At 41.9% G+C, this 22319-nt stretch overlaps 1 protein-coding gene across 7 annotated transcripts in view; it reads right to left on the bottom strand.

Annotated features, from left to right (window-relative positions):
- LOC140491938 (prolyl 4-hydroxylase subunit alpha-2-like) overlaps positions 1 to 22319 on the bottom strand; it is a 98167-nt gene that overhangs the window by 37028 nt on the left and 38820 nt on the right. For all 7 annotated transcript variants that reach the window (XM_072590418.1, XM_072590417.1, XM_072590416.1 and 4 more), the window contains 6 exons: positions 14054 to 14150; positions 13245 to 13396; positions 10310 to 10447; positions 8026 to 8265; positions 2498 to 2694; positions 789 to 965 (listed from right to left, as the gene is read on the bottom strand). In XM_072590418.1, the coding sequence (XP_072446519.1) occupies positions 789 to 965; positions 2498 to 2694; positions 8026 to 8265; positions 10310 to 10447; positions 13245 to 13396; positions 14054 to 14150 (1001 nt within the window). The remainder of the gene's footprint in view (positions 1 to 788; positions 966 to 2497; positions 2695 to 8025; positions 8266 to 10309; positions 10448 to 13244; positions 13397 to 14053; positions 14151 to 22319) is intronic.

Below are 22319 nucleotides of genomic sequence, written 5' to 3'. Positions count from 1 at the left end.
ATTTCCAACACCCCTCCCCCAAGTCCCTCCTCCCTACCTTTTATCTTAGCCTGCTGGACATTTTCCTCATTCCTGAAGAAGGGCTTTTACCCAAAACGTTGATTCTCCTGTTCCTTGGATGCTGCCTGACCTGCTGCGCTTTTCCAGCAACACATTTTCAGCTCTTAACCCATTAAAGACCAAACTGAATGTGCAGTATGAATGTTAGAGTCACACAATGGGTTGATTGACAGATAATGGAAATTGGAAGAAGGCCAGGCAATGTGCTGAAGTTTGTAATTATGATTTGATTTAATTTCTTTTATATCCTCACCCCTGTCCTTGTATTGAACTGAACTGGAATATTTTACACAGAGCACTGAAGCAATTGAGTTTGTACACCAGCAATTCTCATCTGTGCCAGTTCTGTGTGTTCCCCAGCATTCGAATGTTAATGTGACTGGCTCAATGTAATATTTTCCAGTTGATTGATTATTCATGCATGTAAAAGAATGCATAAGTGATGAAAGCATTATGCACAGAAAGCTCCAAAAGAGCTGTAATGTCACAAGTAAAATATGCAGGCAAAAAATCAGATGTGAGATACCACGGCCAGTCAGCTTGCTAGGGTCCTTCATAAGTTCAGGCAAAACACTGATGTCTCTTCAGCCTATTTTATTAGTGGATTAACAACTTAGTCCCAAAGGTCAAGCAGTCAAACAGCTGTCGCAGATGATAAATCACAAGAGGATTATATGAAGCAATGTTGCAGTGCACTATAATAAAATTAAATAGGGTTCTTTACTCACCCTGGGCTTGGCTAGCTCTTTAATTTTTTCAATTTCTGCATCAGACAGCATCTCATGGTAACGGACAATGTGTGGACTGTCCCACTCGTCCTCTTCTTTGATTGGGGCGATAATTAAGCGTGGGTGGTTGTTGTTATTATGATAGCGGCAAAACAGCCTGCCTCGCCTGCGATTTGTCTACAGGAAAGTGTAACATTAGTGAATGAAATACGTTTAAAATAAAATGTGGCTCTGATAAGCTTTCCTAGTCTTGCAGATGGAGAAGGATAAATCAAATTCTATCCTGGCAAATTTGACAACATAAGCTGGTTTCATAGAATTGTGTATTCATATAGTACTGTTCAGCCAACTAGGTTCGATGTCTGCCAGCTCATTAAATTGAAATAGTTTACCATGGGAACACAATCCAGGCCTTTAATGTTCTATACCTCTGACAAGTCATTGCAAGGTTTTTGCACCTCTGAAGGGAGAAGCACCAGTTTTTTGAACTTTTCCAGGCAACTAAAGCTGGTAACTCTGGGCATCATTCCTGTGACCCTCTCCAACAAGCCTTTCTGTCACCCAGTCCGAAGAGAGAAAGACTGGTACACTGTTCCAAATGCTGTCCACACAAAGTCTTGGAGAAGAACAAAATTATGCATATTGCATCACACTGAATAGCTCAGCTTAATAAAAGTAATATCCTACTTGTCACTTCTCAGCATGAGCCTCTAAAATCACAACCTTTTCCAGTTTAACTCCATACAAAATGCAACCGTGCTCAGCAATGGTCATTCTTAAATGCGTAATTTGATATTTGTCAAACTCTAGCACCATAACCACAGTATGATCCATTCCCCAATAAATCTAAATTCTCCTCCCCAGTCCTCAAGGCTGCCCATATTTTTGTACCGTTCATAAACATCATTGCTCCAACATACATTTCACACATTTATCAAGAAGGCACAAAGGGATAATGTTAGCACCTGCCTTTTTGGAATACCACTGGAATGTAGCTTTCAAAAAGATCTACAACTGTCAACAATACCACTCTGCCCAAAGAAACGAATCTAGTTTTTAATCCAAAGTTGCAACTTTGCTCCAAAAGCCATAAAGTTTTGCTTTGCTGGATTGTTGATTTCAAGGCATTTTATCAAAAGCCCTTCTGAACTTCCAAGCAGAAAATTTCCCCTGGGGCACTCTCATCCTCCAACCTGCTAACGTTACCAAAACATTCTAGCAAATTAGTAAGGCATGGCCTTCAGTTTCAGAAGCTGCGCTAATCGTCCCTAATGACCTCTGCTTCATCTCAGTGATAATGAAGAGTATTTTACCCATTACTGACATCAGATATTAGGCTTATAGTTCCCCTGATCTATTGATTACTCTTTTTGAAAATCAGCATTAGATTAGCATCCCCCCCCCCACCATGCAAAAAAAAAATCAGACCAGACTGTAGTGAGCTGTTATGGACAAGGGATTTAGAAACCAGATATCTCACCTCTTTCAGAACCTCATCAGACGAATGATGACTACCAGTGAATTAGAGGGAAATGGGCCAAATGCTGGCAAATGGATTAGATTAATTAAGAATATCTGGTTGGCGTGGATGAGTTGACCAAAGGTTCTCTTTCCGTGCTATTACACCTCTATGGGTCTCTGACTAGTATTCCAAATATCCCCCTTTTCTGTGCTCTCCACAGTTTGAATTTCTCTTGTCATGTTCTTACCATTTTAATTCCTTCCCCTCTGCACAAAGATTCATAAGAATCAATCTCAGATAGATAGGTTTCTGGACGCCTGTAGACTTCCTCCTTTGACTGGGATTGATAAAAATCTTCATTTGTTCTTTGATCACTTTGTCCTTCTTCATGCAGAATGTTCTTAAAGTAATGGAGGTTACTTTGGGCTCTTAAGTGTGTTGGATCTAAAATGGAACAAAGTAAGATCTCTTTAAATTAATGAATGGGAAACACTAACTGCATGATGCAAGCGATTTTTCAAAAATAGCAAATGCTGTTGTGGTCACATCCCACTGACCTACTGTGTGCAGTGCTCATCACCTATAGTAATCATTACTACAATAGCCTTTAAAAGTTATATACATGACCAGTAAACATGACCGATGATGTAAATTATGAGGAAAAGTTAACAAAATGTTTCTTTGCAGAAAGAAGAGCACCTTTTGAATCCACATTTTGGTCGGGTTGTGTTCAGTTCCATTCTCAACTCCTCAAATACTGAAGCAATTCATACAGCAAGACCTGGCGAACATCCAAGCTGATAAGTGGCAAATAATATTAGCTGCACATAAGCAGCAATCAATAATCAGCAACAATAAGGGAGAGTCGAACCATCTCCCCCTTGACATTCACCAGCAGGTGTCAAAGTTCTTCAAGGTAAAAACTGAAGACTGCAGATGCTGGAAACCAGATTCTGGATTAGTGGTGCTGGAAGAGCACAGCAGTTTAGGCAGCATCCAAATAGCTTCGAAATCGACGTTTCGGGCAAAAGCCCTTCATCAGGAATAAAGGCAGTGAGCCTGAAGCGTGGCCCTCCTCTAGCTTATCTCTCCACGCTTCAGGCTCACTGCCTTTATTCCTGATGAAGGGCTTTTGCCCGAAACGTCGATTTCGAAGCTATTTGGATGCTGCGTGAAGTGCTGTGCTCTTCCAGCACCACTAATCCAGAGTCAAAGTTCTTCAGGGCTGTTTTGGCATTGGGAGGACCATTCTTGCTCCTGAAAGTTCCAGAGAAGCCTGGTCTCCTTCAATAGAACATGTCCAATGCCAATTGCATTTAAGGGAGTCTAATTTCAAACAAGCACTCCTGAAGCATTTTCTAGGCACGTTATTGGCATGTGCAAGGTGCCTAATGTGGTTCAAGAACAGTCCCTGCACTTTCGATTCTACAAACTTGTGGGTGTCTACTACATGTGCTACTCCTGGACATCAAACTCCCTTCCACTTTCTATTTGTAAAATAGTACAGCTTTTTCAGCAACTTTCTAACCCAATATGTTGAAAATAATGAAGTAAATCTCAGAGGGTGGCCTTTACAAAGGAAATGGCAGTCTTGGCAAGCATAATATTCCCAGAATTCTCAGCACAAGTCTAGCACAATAACCTTGGTAGCATAGGACATTTATTGAATAGATTATAAGAAAATACTCAAACAGTTTAGCAGTCATTAAAAGGAGAAGAAGAAAGTCAGGAGTATGATGAAAGAAGTTATTTCACTGTTAACGCTTAGATCCATTAAACATGTTGAATATTATCCCCTTCACAGCTGCTGGGCGGCAATTAAAACATGATTGTCTCCAAAGCACAGTGAATTTAATAGAAAAAATTCTTAGCTGAGACCTAATGTAGTTTGTATATTTAAATAAAATATACTGGACTATTTCCAAACTGGATATGATACCTTCACAATGTTCACCGTTAAAATGTTAAACTTATACAACCTCAGAAACACAGATCCACAACAGATATGTGGCCACAATGATTTAACAATGAAGGATAAAGCAATTCATATTGCCTTGACTCAAGCATGCCTCTCAAACATTTGTCAGAAAATTTCTTCGATGCAGCAAAGCTATGGCTAAATCTTAGAAACACAACACAGGAAGGAAGGGGATTTGTTAAGTACTGATAGTTATCATGAAGATAGATAAGAATAAAAAAGTCCTTCATTTGTTTTACTACATCCTTTACTGTCACTGAGTTGGTATGAACTCGAAATGCAATTTCAGGGAAGTAGTCAATCTCACTTTCAAGAAATTCCCAATATTGCCTGAAACTTGTTCTTTGAAAATGTAAATCTATTCCCTTGGGGTTGTAATCCTGTTGCCTTAGGAGATCTGATTGTGTTGTTTCAGGTTTATATAGTCAGCAGTGATGTGCAGCTGCTGGGCATGTGTATTCGGAGTTTCATTTGGAGCTGCCTATAAATAAAAACATTAAAAATTGCGCAGACATGGAAAGGTTGTTGCTGACCCATTTTTAGCTCGTGGCACTCGGTATTTGATCCCTTGTCTGTAATGCAAAACAGGTGCATACCTCATTGTTTTAGGTCATTCCTCCTCCTGTGAAAACATGACACCAGGGGTTTATTTGAAATCACAAGCTTATGGAGTGCTGCTCCTTCATCAGCTGAAGTCACTTCACTTGACAAAGGAGCAGTGCTTGTGATTTCAAATAAAGGTGTTGGACTATAATTTGCTGTTGTGTGACTTCTGATTTTGTTCAACCCAGTCCAACACTGGCACCTCCTCATCACGTGAAAATATGAGCAGTAATGAACCCCTCAAACACACCCCACCATTCATTTAGACTAGGCCCCATCTATACCTCAATTAGTTCCATATCCCTTGAGAGTCATCATCCAATGAACATCTATCCACTGCAGACTTGAAAGCTTAAATTATTCATACACCTATGGGCCTCAGAATTCCAAACTTCTATTGTCCTTTGTGAACTGCCACAATCACTGGAGAACAGAGATGTCATTTTTGGCTCAGTTTGCATGCTAATACTCTCCACGTAAAGGACGGAGGCCCGATTTCAGAGGCCTGAACACAACGATGTGTAAGATCCTGGTTCACCCACCAAAGATGAGCTAAGGAGTTGTTATCTGTATCTTGAAGATAATTGGGGAATAAACAAACAGATCATTATCAAATGGGACCTTCATATGTGCAATATGTCTATCACATTTCATACATTACAAAGAGAGTGTTCACTTCAGACAGAAGAAAATTGCACTTTTCGAACTGAGTAAAGGGATATGGAGACAACCAATCCATGTTGTATCCCCATGGCAACACCTCAAACTGAATCGACCAGCCTGGCTTGAATGTAATTAGTTATCTGATACAGTTAACAATTCCTGCTGTATTTCCATGCCAACCATGGTCTAACTAATCTGCGCCCTCTTCCCCTGTTGTATAAGCTGTTGCTTCCTTTCTGAATGTTATTTCTTTTGTGTTTCATTCTAGGTAAGTGCAAGACAAAAGCATTCAACTTCATGCCCCTTTTTTAGCAGTGTTTACATTATCTACTGCCACGGAATTATGAGTGAACACATTTGAAAACACTCCATTGGCTGCAAAACACATTAGGATGTTGCGAGGCTGTAAAAAATATGAAGTAAATGCAATTTTCTTTCCTTATAATCACATGTATCTCTCAGAGGTATCTATTTTCCAGTTGGAAGTTTACTTAAATCTCAGATTTATAATGTCTGCAGCTACTCCAGGATGTTTTTCAGATGTTCAGCCACAATATCCCCACCAGAAATGAAAATGTCCAGAAATCTATGCCCATTGTTGGAAAAATAGGGGTTAATTTGTGAAAAAAAAACTGGATGAGTCGAGTTGCCCTAATAATCTTTTGCAAGTTTTAAAAAAATATATACAGCTGTTCTGGAATTATTTGTCCCCTTTCCAATTATAACGTAATTCTTGTGCAAGAATGTTTGCTTCTCTTCCTCACTCTGTTTTAGTCCCAAATCTAAATTCAAAATGTCTGCAGCAAAGTCGGAGAAAATAGCAATTTCGTCATTTAAAAGACAAAAGAATTCTAGGCCCAATGTGTTTAGCTGAGGAGAGGCAATGGTATACTGTTAATGTCACTGGACTAGTTATCAAAAAGACCAGATGAATAATTTGGGGAAATTCAAATAATAACTTCGGAATAAAAAGTCAGTCTCAGTAATGGTAACCATAAAACTCTCATTGATTGTCATAAAAACCCATCTGGTTTGTATGAAAGAAAATCTCCTATTTTCTACCTGGTCTGGCCTACATGTCACTCTGACCCACAGTCATATGGCTGACTTGTAAATACCCTCTGAAAAGGCCAAGCACATCATTCAAATCAATATAATTGGGGATTGGCAACAAATACTGGTCTTGTCAGTGATGCCAACAATTCACAAAAGGATAAATTTAGAAAAAGCTGGCATTTATTGCTCACTGTGCTGAGAAGGTGGTAATAAGTCAGATTTTCAACTGAATGGTTTCTGATGGGACTGAATAGCTGGCTTGATTAATCAAAAAAGTTAAGTCTCCAGTCCATACGGCTCTTGTAGTCCAGTGACAGTATCCTACCTCTGAGGCAGGAGGCCTGGTTTCATGTTCCAGTTGTTCAAGAAGTGTGTAATAACAATGGGAGGCAATAACCTACTGATTTTATCACTAGACTATTAATCCAGGGACAAGGGTGTGGCGCTGGAAAAGCACAGCAAGTCAGGCAGCATCCGAGGAGCAGGAGAATTGACGTTTCGGGCAAAAGCCCTTCATCAGGAATGAGGCTTGCGATCCCAGGGGGCGGAGAGATAAGTGGGAGTGGGGTGGGGCGGGGCTGGGCGACGGTAGCTGAGACAGGTAGATGAAGTGGGGGCAATGTGATAGGTTGGAAAGGAGGGTGGAGTGGACAGATGGGAAGGAAGATGGACAGGAATTAATCTGATTAATCTATTAATCTAGGGAGCCAGGTAATGCTAATAGCAGATGGTGGAATTTGAATTCAATAAAAATCAAGAATCAAGAGTCCAATGACAATTGCTGATTACTGGGGAGAAAATGCATCTGGTTCACTAAAGTCTTTTAGGAAAGGAATCTGCAGTATTTTCCTAGCCTGGCCTATACATGACAAGTGGCTGACTCTTAAGTGCCCTCTGGGCAATTAGAGTGGGGCAATAAATGCTGACCTAGTCAGCAACACCCATATCCTATGATGTATTAAAAAAAAACACAAGAAATCTATGCACAAGTTGAGTAAAGATACTTTGGAGTTCAGATCATTAGTGTATGGGACGAGAGTCAAACAGAGGTCATACCATGTAAAGATGACAGGTTTCATTCCCCTGAAAACCATTAATATTGGACTTTACATTGATTCAATAGCTGACACCAGCTATTTGTTCATACTAAAAATATAAAATGCTGGAGATACTCAGCAGGCCAGCCAGCATCTGTAGAGAGAGAAAAATATCCGTCAACGTTTACAGAACCTTTCATCAGAACTGGGAAATATCAGAAATGTGAGAAATTTTCAGTCACAGAATGGAGGGAGGATGGGTTAGAAAAAAAACGACAGGGAGCATTTGTGAAAGCACAGATAATTGGAGAGATTGGTTTTCCAGATCTTAAACTCAATCCTGATATTCCAGTTACCAAGGTGAGGTTTGAACTCATGCTTTTAGTATTCTCAGTACAACATGCCCTTGTTACGATGTTAGTTATTGTGTATTCTTACCAACAGCAATTAGGCGGTTTGTCAGATCAATAGCACGCCGGATATCACCAATCTGGTACACGGAGTAGCTGAGATAATCCAGAGCTTCGGCCTGGGTTATGACACTGGGCTCCCCTTCCTCCAGCTGTTTAAGGGCTTGCTGCATCCACAGTACAGTGTGGTAGTAATCAGCATCATTGTATGCTATCTTCCCCAGCTCAAAGCAATCCTCAACCGTTAGAGAGACAATATGCTGTGCACCTGCAGGAAAATATTGGTAACTGTGCAACCTATCAACAACAAACGGCATATATACTGCATCTTTGAAAGTAATAAAAGATCGCAAGGTTCTACCAAACCAGATTTCATAATGAGCCAAGTGTGAAGGCATTAAACCAGATGGTTAGCAGATTGGACAGAGGGATAGATCTCAAAGAATATCAGGAAAAAGGGAGGAGTGTGATTTTGGTCATGAATTTCAGAACTCATGGCCTACCCAGTAAAAGGCACAGCCACCTATTTTGGAGTAATTAAAAATGTGAAGGTAGGAAATGAGGAAATTGAGGAATACAGATGTTTTACGGAGTTGTGGGGCTGGAAGTAGTTACAGATACAGATAGAGCAGATTAATAAAACACTACAATCCTAAGGAACTGCCATTTCTGACTAATCATCAAAGATCATGAGAAATGAAAGAAGAGGTTAAAATATTTTGGTAAGTGTTAAGAGAATGCATTGTCTGAAATATTAATGCAGAACGGCGGCACGGTGGCACAGTGGTTAGCACTGCTGCCTCACAGCGCCAGAGACCTGGGTTCAATTCCCGCCTCAGGTGACTCTCTGTGTGGAGTTTGCACATTCTCCCCGTGTCTGCGTGGGTTTCCTCCGGGTGCTCCGGTTTCCTCCCACAGTCCAAAGATGTGCAGGTCAGGTGAATTGGCCACGCTAAATTGCCCGTAGTGTTAGGTAAGGGGTAGATGTAGGGGTATGGATTGGTTGCGCTTCGGCGGGGCGGTGTGGACTTGTTGGGCCGAAGAGCCTGTTTCCACACTGTAAGTAATCTAATCTAATCATAGAATTTAATTGGTGGACAGACCTCTGTACAATTAACTTTTTGGAAAGACCACTTTCAAAGCAAAGGAGACGGGCTGCAGTAGGGAGAAACATGACATTTGCAAAGTGCATAAGCTGCTCAACTAGAGTCACTGAGTTTACAATATTTTTATGTCATGTGAATACACGTGGGTATAATAAAGCTATTGGATTTCAACACAGACTGACCTAACAAACAAATTGCCTGCAGCAACAGCATTTGTCCCATCTCTCTTTTCTCTGAAACCCATCTTATCAAAGATTGACAGTTCTAAACCCACTGGAAAATTCTACCACCATAAGTACAGGGTTCTAAGGAGAGAATTTGAAATCTATGACCACTATCTCCAGAAAAACGTGACAGCAGTCAGGCATATCTGTGTAAGACCTCTGACTGGGTCTTCCATGTAATTTATGACTCCTTCTTCTGTCCTTAACTGTATGGTGAATGTGGGGGTAGCCTGTTGGTTGGCTACTTCCTATTATGATTGCACCATGGTGCAAGAGGCACGGTTTGATAGTGATCCTAACGATGAGTTCCCAATGTTCGTGGGAATATTCAACCTCAGCGTCCACTTAAGGGGTAGTGTGGACTAAATTTATTTTTCCTCCTTCTCTTAATATGCTCCATATTTTGCTGCAATTTTCTTTCCAAATGTTTTTCACTGGAATATTGGAGGTTTAGGATGACCTTTTGGAGGTTTATAAAATCATGAAGGCATAGATAAGGTGAATCCCCTTTTCCCTAAGGTTAGGGATTTCAAGGCTAGGGGCACATTTTTAAGGTGAGTGGAGAAAGATTTTAAAAAGACATGGGGGCAATTTTTTTTACACCGAGAGTGGTTCACGTGTGGAATGAACTTGCAGAGAAAGTGGTGGATACGGGTACAATGTTTGCAAGGCATTTAGATAAATACATAAATAAGAAATGTTTGGAGGGATGTTGCCCAAGCACAGGGCAGGTGAGGCTTGTTTAGTTTGGCATTAGGCTGGCACTGATTGGTTGAACCAAAGGGTCTGTTTCCATTGTGTATGACTTTGCTGCTGAGATAGGGAACTCCTTATCCTCTGGTTATTATGCCAATGCACTGCAGTTCCAGGTTACCTAAGGTTGCCACTTCCTTAGCAACTTACTGATGCAAATTTCAAAATCAGGTCAAAAGCCACTGCGAAACCACAACTCAAAACAGATTGCCCTTTTTGTTGCATGTACCTGGTAGCTTGCCCTTGGAAATACTTTCAGAATCCAGTTTGTAGGTGTCCTGCAGACGTAAAAGGGCTTTCCCAGCTCCACTCTCATCTTCATCAGTGGGAAAGTTCTCCCTCTGGATTGAGAGATTAGCGATGAATGCTGTTCAGCAATGGAAAAGAAAATGGTGTCAAGAGAAAATCCAAAACCTAATATCAAATGTTGAGCAGCACACTTCACAAATGTTTCCTTTAACATAATGCTGCTCATTTGCTTGCAAAACAAAGTACAGCTGTCCAGCTGTTACAAAGCAATGTGAATCATATAAACCATGGCACCCAAGATTCCATCAGCAGTTAAATTGACTGACTACAGCTGGTACTATTTCCAATTGCTGTTTCCCTGGGCCAGAAAATAAAAGGAGAAAATAAATCAAAAATTCAACTCGGCTTCTTGTTTCTCACTGGTGAACAGGGTTTCAATGGATACTGGAATTCTCTAACACTGCGGCAGTAAGTGCCAGCAGAACGAGGGAAATACTTAAGAGTCAACTACAAGGACAGTAGGTTGTGGGTGTGGTCTATTTAAAAGGCCTGCCCAGCTACTGGGGTCTTTATCCCAATTAAATCAGGCTCTCCAGCCCTCACACAATTCACATGCCCATCTAGGCCTTCCCCAAGCCATCCCCCATCCCTTATGGTAATACCCCCACCCCAGTTAAAATATTTCTCCTCAAACAATCCTAAAGCAGACTGCCTCTCCATACAACCTTTATGTCCACTTCATGCCTGGCTATGCTATATTAAAGCCCATTCACCCACCCCAACATATCTTTATAGAAGCAATGAACCTTGACGTGACAGATGTGCATGTATGGACAAAACTATTTGAAAAGAATTACAATCATGCATTCATAGTTTTTTGCCATGGTAAAAAAAATCCCCTTCATGCAGCCCAATGAAGGTGTCAATCATCCAATCATTAAGCTTTAACTGCTGAAGCTATGGGAACTTGAAATCTCTAAACTTTGTTTCACAATGCATCATGAAATTTATTGCAGAAATCAGTGAGCCAAAAGCTGTCAATCAAGCAGAGGTTTAGGTGTTTCAAGACACTAATGGATGGCTTGGTTCTCAGCCAAGAGAGTTTCCGCAATGGGGCTGGGCAGGCTGAGAGAACTATTGAGACTCAAAACAGCCAGCACCTGTAAAAGGCCAAAGGGATGATCTGAAAACCCAGGAAGGGATTAGAAATCCAGGAAACAATAATTATTATGGGACTGCTGAATCAGTGAAAATCCAAGTTGTTATTTCTATTCATGTCTCCTTCCTTCTCTCTATCACTGTTTCCTCCTTATTCTTCACCACTAATTGAAACTCTACTCTTAATTGATTGCCTCTTCCTCTTTGGGATATTTTCTGATTAGATTAGATTCCCTACTGTGTGGAAACAGGCCCTTCAGCCCAACCAGTCCACACTGACCCTCCGAACAGTAACCCACCCCGACCCATTTTCCCCTGACTAATGCATCTAACACTATAGGCAATTTAGCATAGCCAATTCATCTGGCCTGCACATCTTTGGATGGTGGGAAGAAACCAGAACACTCAGAGGAAACCCACGCAGACATGGGGAGAATGTGCAAACTCCACACAGACAGTCGCCAGAGGCTGGAATTGAACCTGGAACCCTGGTGTTGTGAGGCAGCAGAGCTAACCACTGAGCCACTGTATTAAAGCTGCTGCTAAATGCACATTGTTGTTTTAAATTGACTATCTCAATCCTGTGGACAGTTGAGACGTTCAGTGAATACAAAATAGACACTTTCAGCAGCAATTTTAACTGCAGGTGTCAGTACACCAGGAAGCAGGAGGACACTATTCAGACCATGGTAGTAGGGGAGGCAGTAGTGTAGTGGCAATGTCACTGGACCAGGAAGCTTAGAACCACCAGCTGTTGTTCTGGGGACATGGGCTTGTGTCCTACCACGGCAGATATGAATTTTTAAAATATTGAAATAAGAAGCTAGCCTAGTGGACACTATGTAAATGGCCATCTGGTTTAATAAAGAAGGAAAAATCACCATTCTTACCTGATCTGGCTGACATGTGATCCACAAGCACAGCAATGTGGTTGACTATTAACCTGGGTCACCCATAACATGCAAATAAATCATGGAAAATGAGGCTAGGGAAATTTTCCCACTCGGGCCTCTATTAAACAATTTAAATTGAACCCAAATCTAAATGGGAGTAATGAGGAAATTGGTTTCAGGGACCAAACTGTAATGATTCTATGGTTCTATTCCATGTTTCTATGATACATCAGTCAGTCAGTCAGTCAGTCAAGCAGGGAGGGATTTTAGAGGGTTCATGGTCAGGAAGGGTGTTGGAAGCCAGGAGTAGAAAAGATTCAAACCTTTCTCCTATTCATGCCTGAAATTGCTCAAATTGGCCAACAAAAATATTCCAAACTCAACTTAAAGTCATTCTACATGGACCTCTCTTATCCATTATCCTATCGCCAAGTTTTACTCAAACCTCTGATACTAGAATAAAAACTCCTTCTGTGGCCAAATGACGAAATTGGACCCGAATGCTTATATAATATATGGCAATATTGAAATAGGCCAGTTTAACATGATTGTAGGGGATCAAGGTTTATCCTGATTTGGAGGTGCCGGTGTTGGACTGGGGTGTATAAAGTTAAAAGTCACACAACACCAGGTTATAGTCCAACAGGTATATTTGGAAGCACTAGCTTTTGAAGCGCTGCTTTATCCTGTTTTATCCTGGTGCTAAACATTACATTGTAGAATTAAGAATTCCTTTGTAGTCATTCTTATTAGAAACTATAGCTATTACTCATCACATAGTTGTGCATATTTCTGAAATAGTGCACCTATTGCATCCTCTTCAATCAAGTGAAATTCTTAACCGATAGCAATTCCATTACTTACCATCAGAAGTTTGCTGTAGAACTAAGCTCTCTAGTTTTAGCCATTCCGTGTTCAATCGCTTCATGAGTTTGTATGCATTCACTGGATGACCCAGATATCCTTCTGGGTCAGAGGTTGATGTGTGTGTCAGTTGATCCAGCTTTTCAGCCCAACTGTTTACACAACAGAAGGTATGATTAAAGGATTGGAAATTGTAATTCCATTGTAATTATATCCCACTGAAAGACTACTTTCTTTTTTTTTAAACAACCTATTATAGACTGGACAGTGTCCTAGAATGGCCATTGATTGTTGCAGCTTTGACAGATGAGGTGGTGTTTAAAGCCTCCTGAAAAAAAATTGCATTGTAGTAGTGATTGCACAATTTATAAGTGGTCTTGAACAGTGAGACAGCTGTAAGGCAGGAGTAGGCTTACTTCCATAGACTACTGTGTACTGGACAGGATGATGGAAATTAGCAATGAAGAGTAAAGGAATTTAATTTTATGTACCTCGGTGTTAGTGTCTAATACACTGAGCTGACTGACATGCATTCAGATGCAGATGGGAAAACTCCCTTTTCTCTGCTTGAAGCTTCAACTTCAAGTAACTTGCCTCAAGTGGTCTCTTAAATATGAATTTTATGAACTTTAAAAAGTAGGCATAATAAGGTCATGTCTATACATAACAGTGAACATCAACACACACTGAGGGATCAACCTCATAAAATTAAGTGTGAAGGAGGTACACTTTCATCAGGTTATAATGAAGAAATGATCAGGTTATGATCATTTTACTGAAAGAGGATTTATAGACATTGTAAAAGGTACCTTTTAATTTTTGTTAATTTACTCTCTTCTGCTTTTATATATTCTTTCAGAGATTTCACCAAGTCTTTTTCCACATAAATTAAATCTGTCATCTGACCTGAAAGAAGAGAAAATATTTTGAAGAGGGTTAATTGAAGAATGTTTATCATTATAAGGTAATGTTTTATATTATAAAATATTATCGGGCTCCAAGCAACTGGTTGAATTTTACAAGACTGAGAAGCAGCCTTTTTTTAAAAGTGAATCAAAACAGCAACTAATAACATGGCCAAACATTTGCATTACTGTACCTTAGCAATCCCAAAGCCATTAAAATGGAATTACCTGGTCCCAAAAACCTCAAAGATAATGTTCATGGAGGAGGAATATGAAACCATTAACAAAATATCCAGATAATCAACCATGTCTTCAACTAAGTGAGAAGCAAGCTATCGAGCAAAATCCTAATGAACTATGGGATTGCAGTTGAGAAACAGAAATTGTTCAGCCATATTCTAAGCATACTAAAGCAGAGACCTGGAATCAACTTGCTATGAACATATTCAAACCATTCAGCCAATGGCAGTAGGGAGTGGCAAAGTTGCTGGCCCAGGAAGCCAGAACCCCAGGCTAATGTTCTGGGGACATGGGCTTGTATCCCACCATGGCAGATTTGAAGAATTTTTTAAAAATTGAAATAAAAAGCTCGGAGCTCAGTAAAAGGCCAACTGGTGAGTTAGTGAGAGGGATTGTGGGATAAGCCAACTAACTCCTTCTATGTTGAAGAAACAGATTTCTTGAGGCATGAAAATTGTCGAATCAAGGAACACAATAAACAGGTTGGACCCATATTGTAACACACTCTCTCTCTCTGACTCTGTCTCCTTCCTCACCTGGCTGAAAGTTTGAGCCTTGCTGTTGTTTCATCCTCCATGTGCTGCAATGTTTTAATTATTAACCAGGCAGCTATTTCCTCCAGAAAAGATAAACGGTCTCAATACAGAATTGAGAGATCACCATGCCCAGTGTGAATCTACATCCCGCACCTCCGTCCTCAGACCCCACCCCTCCAACCGTAACAAGGACAGAACGCCCCTGGTGCTCACCTTCCACCCTACCAACCTTCGCATAAACCAAATCATCCGCCGACATTTCCGCCACCTCCAAACAGACCCCACTACCAGGGATATATTTCCCTCCCCACCTTCCGCAAAGACCGTTCCCTCCGCGACTACCTGGTCAGGTCCACGCCCCCAAACAACCCACCCTCCAATCCTGGCACTTTCCCCTGCCACCGCAGGAACTGTAAAACCTGCGCCCACACCTCCTCCCTCACCTCTATCCAAGGCCCTAAAGGAGCCTTCCACATCCATCAAAGTTTTACTTGCACATCCACGAATATCATTTATTGTATCCGTTGCTCCCGATGCGGTCTCCTCTACATTGGGGAGACTGGGCACTTCCTAGCAGAGCGCTTTAGGGAACATCTCCGGGACACCCGCACCAATCAACCAAACCGCCCCGTGGCCCAACATTTCAACTCCCCCTCCCACTCTGCCGAGGACATGGAGGTCCTGGGCATCCTTCACCGCTGCTCCCTCACCACCAGACGCCTGGAGGAAGAACGCCTCATCTTCCGCCTCGGAACACTTCAACCTCAAGGCATCAATGTGGACTTCAACAGTTTCCTCATTTCCCCTTCCCCCACCTCACCCGAGTTCTAAACTTCCAGTTCAGTAACTGTCTCCTTGACTTGTCCGGACTTGTCCTACCTGCCTATCTTCTTTTCCACCTATCCACTCCACCCTCTCCTCCTTGACCTATCACCTTCATCCCCTCTCCTACTCACCCATTGTATGCTATGCTACTTTCTCCCCACCCCCACCCACCTCTAGCTTATCTCTCCATGCTTCAGACTCACTGCCTTTATTCCTGATGAAGGGCTTTTGCCCGAAACGTCGATTTCGAAGCTACTTAGATGCTGCCTGAACTGCTCTGCTCTTCCAGCACCACTAATCCAGAATCTGGTTTCCAGCATCTGTAGTCATTGTTTTTACCCAATGTGAAATCAGTCTCGCTATCAATTTAACAGACCTGTACACCATTACATTTTACTGGGCTTCTCTTACATTGCAGCTTGATTTTATATGTGTGTGAACTGTTACATTGACGTGTGATGGAGATCTGAAAAGTTTATTGGTATTCTTACCTAGATTGGGTGTTAAGTACACCAATTTTTTTTTAAAACAGAAGGAAACCTGACTGCCGTGTCTTATAGTCACAGGACTTAGTTAAACAGTCTCCAAATTCACAAATCCATCAGTTAAAAAAAATCTGTTGTGCAGAAAGAGGGGAGCCATTTTACCCCTCCTTCACTGGTACCTAGAATCACTGTGTTTTAGTCTTTAAAGGTCTTGGGTGCACATTATAAAATAATATTAACAATGTAATTGGGGGAATCCATGACTTTCTTATATCTACAAAATAACAGAAGTACCAAGCTCAGATATGGCTCATTCCATGGGGACCCACATGCAGCCCTCTCAGAGGTGTCCGATAGGTGGCCACTCCCTTCACCTCCAACCTGCAAACGCCCCTCACCATTAGAAATTTAAGCCAAGGAAGGCCAATTTGCCCCTGGCAAGAAGATCCTCAGCATATCTCACCCATCCATATCTAAATATCTTCTGGGATCAAAGTGCTGGGATCAATATGTTCCATTGCTGAACAGATTCTCTCCACCCAGCTACAAACTATGGAGCACAGTAAGACATGATGGGAGGGAGAGCAAGAAGAAAACCTATTGAGGGTACTTTGCTGGCATGGGTAACAGAGCCTGCTGCATCATCTGGGGGCAAGAGGAACACAGCATATACAGAGCTAGGAGTGTTGCTGACTTCATTGACCCCAGCCCCTCTTCTTTTGCGGCCTCTGTGTCCACATGTGTAAGTATTAAGGAGTTGACCAGCAGTGACTGTGTCAGGAAGGTGCAATACACACAGTTGCGGGAAGTGCAATGTGTTAGGATGTGCAGAGAAAAAGGAGCCCATAGGGTCTCCAATCTGCAGAGTGTGTGTGTGTCCTTTCCCCTTAAAGGGCCTCACATTGGTAGCTCCTATATGCCATCCCTTATAGGTTGAGATACTTACTCCATCCAGTCAAAGTGTGATCACAGCCTTTTTTTCTCTTCTCCAATGCACACTTTCAATTTCTAACACTGCAGAAGGCCACATTGACTTCTCACCAGCCAGTGGTTTCCAGCCTCTGCCTCACCATGTCAGCAAGCCTCCAAACTTCACATTCTGTTCCTGGTAGCCCTTCCTGCAAACACCATAGGCTCCATACTTTCTTAAAATCCCACCAACCCATCCCCAAATGCCTACACCTGCCCACTTTTCCTCTACAGCCCCTGGTATATGAGATGACTGTGGCAGATGTGGTCCTACACTCCTGAGCATGGATGTACTCTCTTCCCATATGACCCCCTTCACCCATGCTTTACTACATCCTTCCATGCAAATACTTGCCTCCATTCACAATTCTCATTTTCGTTACCCCCAGACTGCAGCACCCAGTCCTGAAGACCAATGTGCAGAGTCTCATTCTCATGTCCTGCCCTTACATCCTGCCCTCTACACTTTGCCCTTAGTTTTTACAAACAGAGCTGATGGGCTGACCATGGCCTACCCCCTTGAGTGAGCTGACAGGAAAGTCTCATCAGATTTTGACATGATGGCTGCACTGTTCCCTGGCTACATCAGTCCTACTCCACTTCCCTTCCCCCCAACTCTGTACTTACCATCTGAGTGACCCACTCCCTAGAGACAAGAACCTCGCAATGCAATCATCCTGACTGGATGTCTGACTGTAGCCAATCCCCTGAACTGGTACTGGAGACTGCCTTGACTAACTCTGATAAGTGCCTCCATGACCATCAGTGAAGATACGTCCCTAAGCCTTGGAGATATGACTGCTTGCTTGCTGTACATGTAGTGGCTGGCACATGTGGTGTAGGATTAAGATTGACATAAAAATGTGTTATACAGCAAGTTATCCACCCCTTGACGGGGGACTGCTGACCATCAACATAAGACGCCCAGTTGTGTGTAACTACACTAATTGGCACAGCAAAGCAAGGCATGAATGCTGGTAACCACTCAGCGGGCAAGCAAATAGTCTTGAGATACAGCATGACCCAATCTCTGAGCTGGGTTCTTGTCCCTTCATGCAAAATGCCCCTTCTGTAGCCTTTCAATGGTAGATGCTGGTGCATTCTGCAAAACAAGTTTGTGCTTCTAGCATGCCCTGCCGTCATGGAGAGGGACCATGACGGTTGTGATGAGTTGGCACCTACAAGATGTCGATATGTGTGGGCAAGAGTTGGTTGGTGCCCATCGATCACACACTGTGCTTCAGTTTGTTCTAATACAACACAATGGTTGTTCAGTGCACACAGGGAGCTGAATCTGCCAAGTACCTGCATTGGTTTCCCTGCAAGATTTTCTTTGACCTCTAGCCAGGTTAGTAAGTTTGGTAAGATAGAAAACTGAGTATTAATGAGGTGAACTGGTCTATAAAGAAGAAGAATTTAAAAAAGCATTTTACCTAAATGGAGGAAGATTGCAGCTCCCTCTGAGATACAGAAGGGCCTGGATATCCTCATTATAAATCACATAACATTAGTATGCAGTCACAAGAAATGAGGAAAGGTAACTAAATGTTATTATTGATTGTCCAGGAATTGAATACAAAATTAGGGAAGCTGTTTCTCAATTACCCAGGGCACTGCTGAGATCACATCTGGAGTATTGTAGGCAGTATTTATTCTGAACCTTATGCAAGGAATTGTGTAATGTGTTGGAGGTTGTTCAGTAAAGATTTACTAGCCTAATTATTCGAATGGAGGGGTTGAGCAGTTATCGGGACAGGTTGGACAGACTTGTATCTGCTGGAGTATAGAAAAATTAGAGGCAACCTGAATTAATGCAGGAGATCCTGAGGGTTTTGACATCGTAGATGAGGAGAGGATGTGTTTTTCTCTTGGAGAGAATTTCAAACAGAGATTAGATGCATTTCTTTTCTCAAAGGGTCTTTGGAGCTTTCTCTCTATAATAACAATGGAATCAGAGTCAAAGAATCATAGAGTCATATAGCACGGAAACAGGCCGGTTAAGTCTGATTTATCCGTGCCAATCAGTAATCCCAACATGACTGAGTGCCACTTGCCAGCATTCGGCCCATATCCCTCTACATGAAACCATCCAGATGCCTTTTAGATATTGTAGTTGTACCAGCCTCCACCACTTCCTATGACAGCTTATTCCATATACACACCACACTCTGCTTGAAAACATTACCTGGATTGCAGAAGGTTAGCTGAGTTTCCGAATAAATAAGAGAAAGTGAGGACTGCAGATGCTGGAGATCAGAGTAAAAAAAGTGTGGTATTGGAAAAGCACAGCAGGTCAGGCAGCATCTGAGGAGCAGGAGAGTTGAATTAATAGTCTAACAATAACATCACTAGGTGTTGCCTGCCTATGGACACAAGACGTTAGTCTTGTGTAGGTATCCTGGACCTTGCTTCAGAAGAGATCCCTAAAAGGCAAACTTGATGTACCATCTCCCTGCCTTTACATTGCTTACTTCTCCCATGGCAAAGTAAGTGCCAGTACCTTTCTGCAACCACAGCATTCTCATTGAAACCCATTCCTCTGTGGACCATCGGGGAAGGTTCCTCATTGAATGCAAACAGCTTGCAACATGCAATCTGCACCCAAAAATGTGGCCATTTTGAAAGGTGATTTCATTCTTTTCTAACGGGTTTCCACACTCGACATTTCCAACACAAAACCTCACATTAATCAGTGAGCATTCTCAAATCAGCAATGATCTCAATAAATGGTAGAGTGGACTAAATGGGCTGAATGGCCTACTCTGCCATCCAGTCTATCAGGTGGTGTTCTTCTTTTAAAAATAAATCTTGATGAATTTAAGAGGGATAAATTGGTAAATGAAGGACTTATGCCCAAAATGTCGGTTCTCCTGTTCCTCAGATGCTGCCTGACCTGCTGTGCTTTTCCAGCATCATACTCTCAACTCTGATCTCCAGGATCAGCAGTCCTCAATTTCTCCTAATAAATTGGTAAAGTTTGATTAATTGAGAATAAGTCACAAACATGTCCTTTTAGTCACAGTATCAAACTGTCACTTCTATGTGACATAATTTATTGAAATCACTTTTTGAAATACACAGAGCTATTTGATCATCATATTGACATATTGTTGTTAACGTTTTAGTGGATTAAAAGATATGCACGCAACAGCTTTCAGAATCTACCATTGCTCTTGCACCCAAAAATTTCACCTTATTTATCACTGGCTTCTCAAAGACTAGCAAACGACTGTAATTAGGAACAACTCTCAGTGGTGAGTATTTCATCGTGGGAGTGTGGGCAGTTCTGTGTGTGGAGGTTAGAGGGAGGGGTTGGTACAGGGATGCTGATGCCATTGCAATGCCTTTGAAACTGCACAAACGAATACAGAAACTTACTCCACAGAGGCCAGGATCTTGTCATGAAGTTATCCTTTATTTACACGTGGAAAGTCCCTGGTACTGATCCAGCTCCCTTAGAGCCAGCTCTCAGTATCAGAATGTTCGACACTCTTCTTTTTGTCTGTCAGCAAGGGCTCCCTGATTGGACCAGATTAACAGCCCCAAACAGGGAACTCATATTCCATGAGAGTCACCTGGCTGACCTTGTTACACTTATCTTGTGATGAAGGTCTTTATGCTTTAATATTCCATACCCACTTGCAAAGGTTTTAATAAGTTCAGGCAAACTGAACGTAAAAGAAAAATCACTAGAACAATAAAACAGAAACCTTTGTCTTGCAGAGACAGCCGTGATTCATTCCTGGAGAGGTTACTTCCCTTGTCACAAAAGAGTCTGTTCATCTGGAAAGAACCCTTCAGTGGGGGTGGCTTTGACAATGGTGCAAGATGGAGTCCTTTCAATATTAGTCATATGTTTTGATACAAGGCTCTCCAAACTGGTGGGAAGAAGCAGGATTCAGACTCCTCTTAAATGTGAAACACATGAGATTTAAAAAAAAACTATTAAAAGTAATGAAAGGCTGCCAGCCAGCCACGTTCCAGGGATTGTTTCTTTAATCATGGTTCGGAGTGACTTGTATTCTCCAAACAGTGCTGAGCTTTGAAACTGCACCTTAAAAGTTCAAGAGAGAGAAACTTCAACATACCTGCAGTAGAGTAACTGGTCAAGCATTGTCAGCTCATCCGCAACTTTCGTCTGCAGCTTTCATTTACTCAAACCTTAATTAAATAAGTCTGGAATAAAGTCTAGTCTCAGCCATAAAACTACAAGGTTGTTATCGCAAAGGCCAACTGGTTCTCTAATGTTGCTCAGGAAATAAAGTGAGTGACTTTTATCCACTCAACATTTGTTGAGACATATGTCGTGATTGCCTCTGAAATAACTGAGCAGGAGACTCAGTCACTTTAAAATTGCTACAATGACCACAGAATCAAACAGTCATAGAGATATGCAGAACAGAAATAGACCCTTCGGTCTGACTCTTCCATGCCGACTAGATATCCTAAATTAATCTCGTCCCATTTGCCAGCATTTTGTCTGTATCCCTGTAAACCCTTCTTATCTATATACCCATCCAGATACCTTTTAAATGTTGTAATTGTACCAATCCCCACCGCTTACTCTGGCATATATGCACCACCCTCTGCATGAAAAAGTTGCCCCTTAGGTCCCTTTTAAATCTTTCCCCTTGGACCTTAAATCTATACCCTCTCGTTTTTAGATCCACCTACCCTGGAGAAAAGCCCTTGGTTATTCACCCTAAGTTTCTCATGATTTTATAGACTTCTATAAGGTCAGGCCCTAGCGTCCTGCGCTCTAGTGAAAAAGGTCCCAGCCTACTGAGCCTACTTGTACAAATCAAACACTCCATTCCCGACAACATCCTGGTAAACCTTTCCTGAATGCTCTCCATAGTGTGGGGCACTCTCTGCAGCATGGCATGGGCTGATGTAGCCCAGAGTGAGTCACCCTCTGTAGCATGGTGTGGGCTGGTGTAGCCCGATGTGGGTCGCTCTCTGCAGCATGGCGTGGGCTGGTGTAGCCCAGAGTGGGTCACTCTCTCCAGCATTGTCTGGGCTGGTGTCGTCCAGAGTGGGTCACTCTCTGCAGCATGGTGTGGGATGGTGTAGCCCAGAGTGGATCACTCTTTGTAGCATGGCATAGGCTGGTGT

The sequence above is a fragment of the Chiloscyllium punctatum genome, chromosome 20, assembly GCF_047496795.1.
Source record: "Chiloscyllium punctatum isolate Juve2018m chromosome 20, sChiPun1.3, whole genome shotgun sequence".
NCBI classification, from domain to species: domain Eukaryota; kingdom Metazoa; phylum Chordata; class Chondrichthyes; order Orectolobiformes; family Hemiscylliidae; genus Chiloscyllium; species Chiloscyllium punctatum.
This window is presented reverse-complemented; position numbering and strand designations above follow the sequence as displayed.